At 33.2% G+C, this 1,466-nt stretch overlaps 1 protein-coding gene across 1 annotated transcript; it reads right to left on the bottom strand.

The window, feature by feature from the left end:
• Window positions 1-322: 322 nt before the first annotated feature.
• LOC142229776 (zinc finger protein 593 homolog) lies at window positions 323-1,166 on the bottom strand. Its single transcript, XM_075300354.1, has one exon. The coding sequence runs from the start codon at window positions 901-903 to the stop codon at window positions 436-438; it is 468 nt and encodes a 155-aa protein (XP_075156469.1). The 5' UTR covers window positions 904-1,166; the 3' UTR covers window positions 323-435.
• Window positions 1,167-1,466: the final 300 nt, after the last annotated feature.

Below are 1,466 nucleotides of genomic sequence, written 5' to 3'. Positions count from 1 at the left end.
AATGAATAAACAAACAAATCCACGACCATAAAGTCTGACTTCCCTTCCATTGCATTTTTGTATTAGTTAAAAAGGTATGTAGCCTTCGCAACAAAAATTAACAAGGTAGCTTCTATATATCTGCTCCCAAAAGCCTCAGATTATGGTTTATACGAAGAGTGTCCAAATTTAAGACGTTTCACTGTATACAAGTTACAAAGTAAACTCGAATGTATTCATAAAAAGCATTTTCCATTTTTGTTCCACCTTATAGCCGATAACATATGAAAGCAATGTCATGGAATTCATTGTTGTTCTTGGCTTCCAATAAATAGTACAGCAATTTGGAATTAATAAAAATGTTATTATTTACATTTCAAAAAAATTAGAAAGTTTATAGCATTTATGACTAAATCTTAAGTGAATTACATTTTAGTTTTTCTTTTATTTTCTCTATTACGTTTCCATTTTTTGTTCTTTTGCCTTTTTTGATGTTGTGGGTTCATCTTCATCAACAATTTCAACTCGGATACGTTTACCAGCTTTGACTTCTTCTTTTGTTGGTTGTGTTTCCATGTGCCTCTTCTTAGGTTTTTGATAGTTTCCACGACCGGCAGCCCGTTCGGATTCCTCTACGGAGTAAGGTTCGACTTCCAAAGCCTTTAGGCGACGCTTATGGACCTTTGTACGAAAATGACTTTGCATGGCAGCATCATCGATAAAGTATTTGGCACAATGGACACAATAGAATTGGGCGAAACCTGGCTTTTCCAAATCCACGGCTTGATTTATCAATTGGGCCGATTGTGTTTGTAGATCTTGATCGATTTGATCAAGGTCACGGGTACGATTACGTACACGCCACCTACGTTGCAGATGGGTATCACCATAGTGCATCTTCTTACGTTTTTGAACCATACCCATCTTGAATAGATTTGTTTTGGAACTTCTTTGTAAATGCCAAGAAAAATGTAAGGTAACACGTGGTTTTTGTTGTAATTTTCCAAAGGGGTTATTTTTAAGCACTACTTTTTCTAGCGTTTGAATGATATTATATGCAAATATTTATATCCATATATTTTCTTTAAAAATGATTTTTCGAAATGTCCTCCAGATTTTTGGCTATTTGCTTTTTTCTCCGGAACCTTTTCTCCGTCGTGTTTTATTTTTATTTACAAAAGAAAAGTCAACACGCAGTGTTGCCAAACTCTTTAATAGGGACAGAAGATTTTAGCATTTTTATAGTAATAATATATCTATCCACCGCTAGGGGTTAGCTATAACTAAATGCTTGATATGAAGACATTTACAAAGGTTATACTTGAAACGTCATTGAATTCAAACGTTCATGAAGTGATAACGACGATACAAAAGTTGTAGAATAAAACCACTATATATTTCCGTTTTTATTAAAACAAAATTTAAAATTAATAAAAACCCAGAAACAATATGATATTGAAATACTTTTTTCACTATTTATTGCTAAC

Source organism: Haematobia irritans, chromosome 3, assembly GCF_050003625.1.
Source record: "Haematobia irritans isolate KBUSLIRL chromosome 3, ASM5000362v1, whole genome shotgun sequence".
Lineage (NCBI taxonomy): Eukaryota > Metazoa > Arthropoda > Insecta > Diptera > Muscidae > Haematobia > Haematobia irritans.
This window is presented reverse-complemented; position numbering and strand designations above follow the sequence as displayed.

Bases quoted from the DNA above. Each gene is read 5' to 3' on its own strand.
- LOC142229776 (XM_075300354.1), bottom strand. From the start codon at position 903: ATGGGTATGGTTCAAAAACGTAAGAAGATGCACTATGGTGATACCCAT.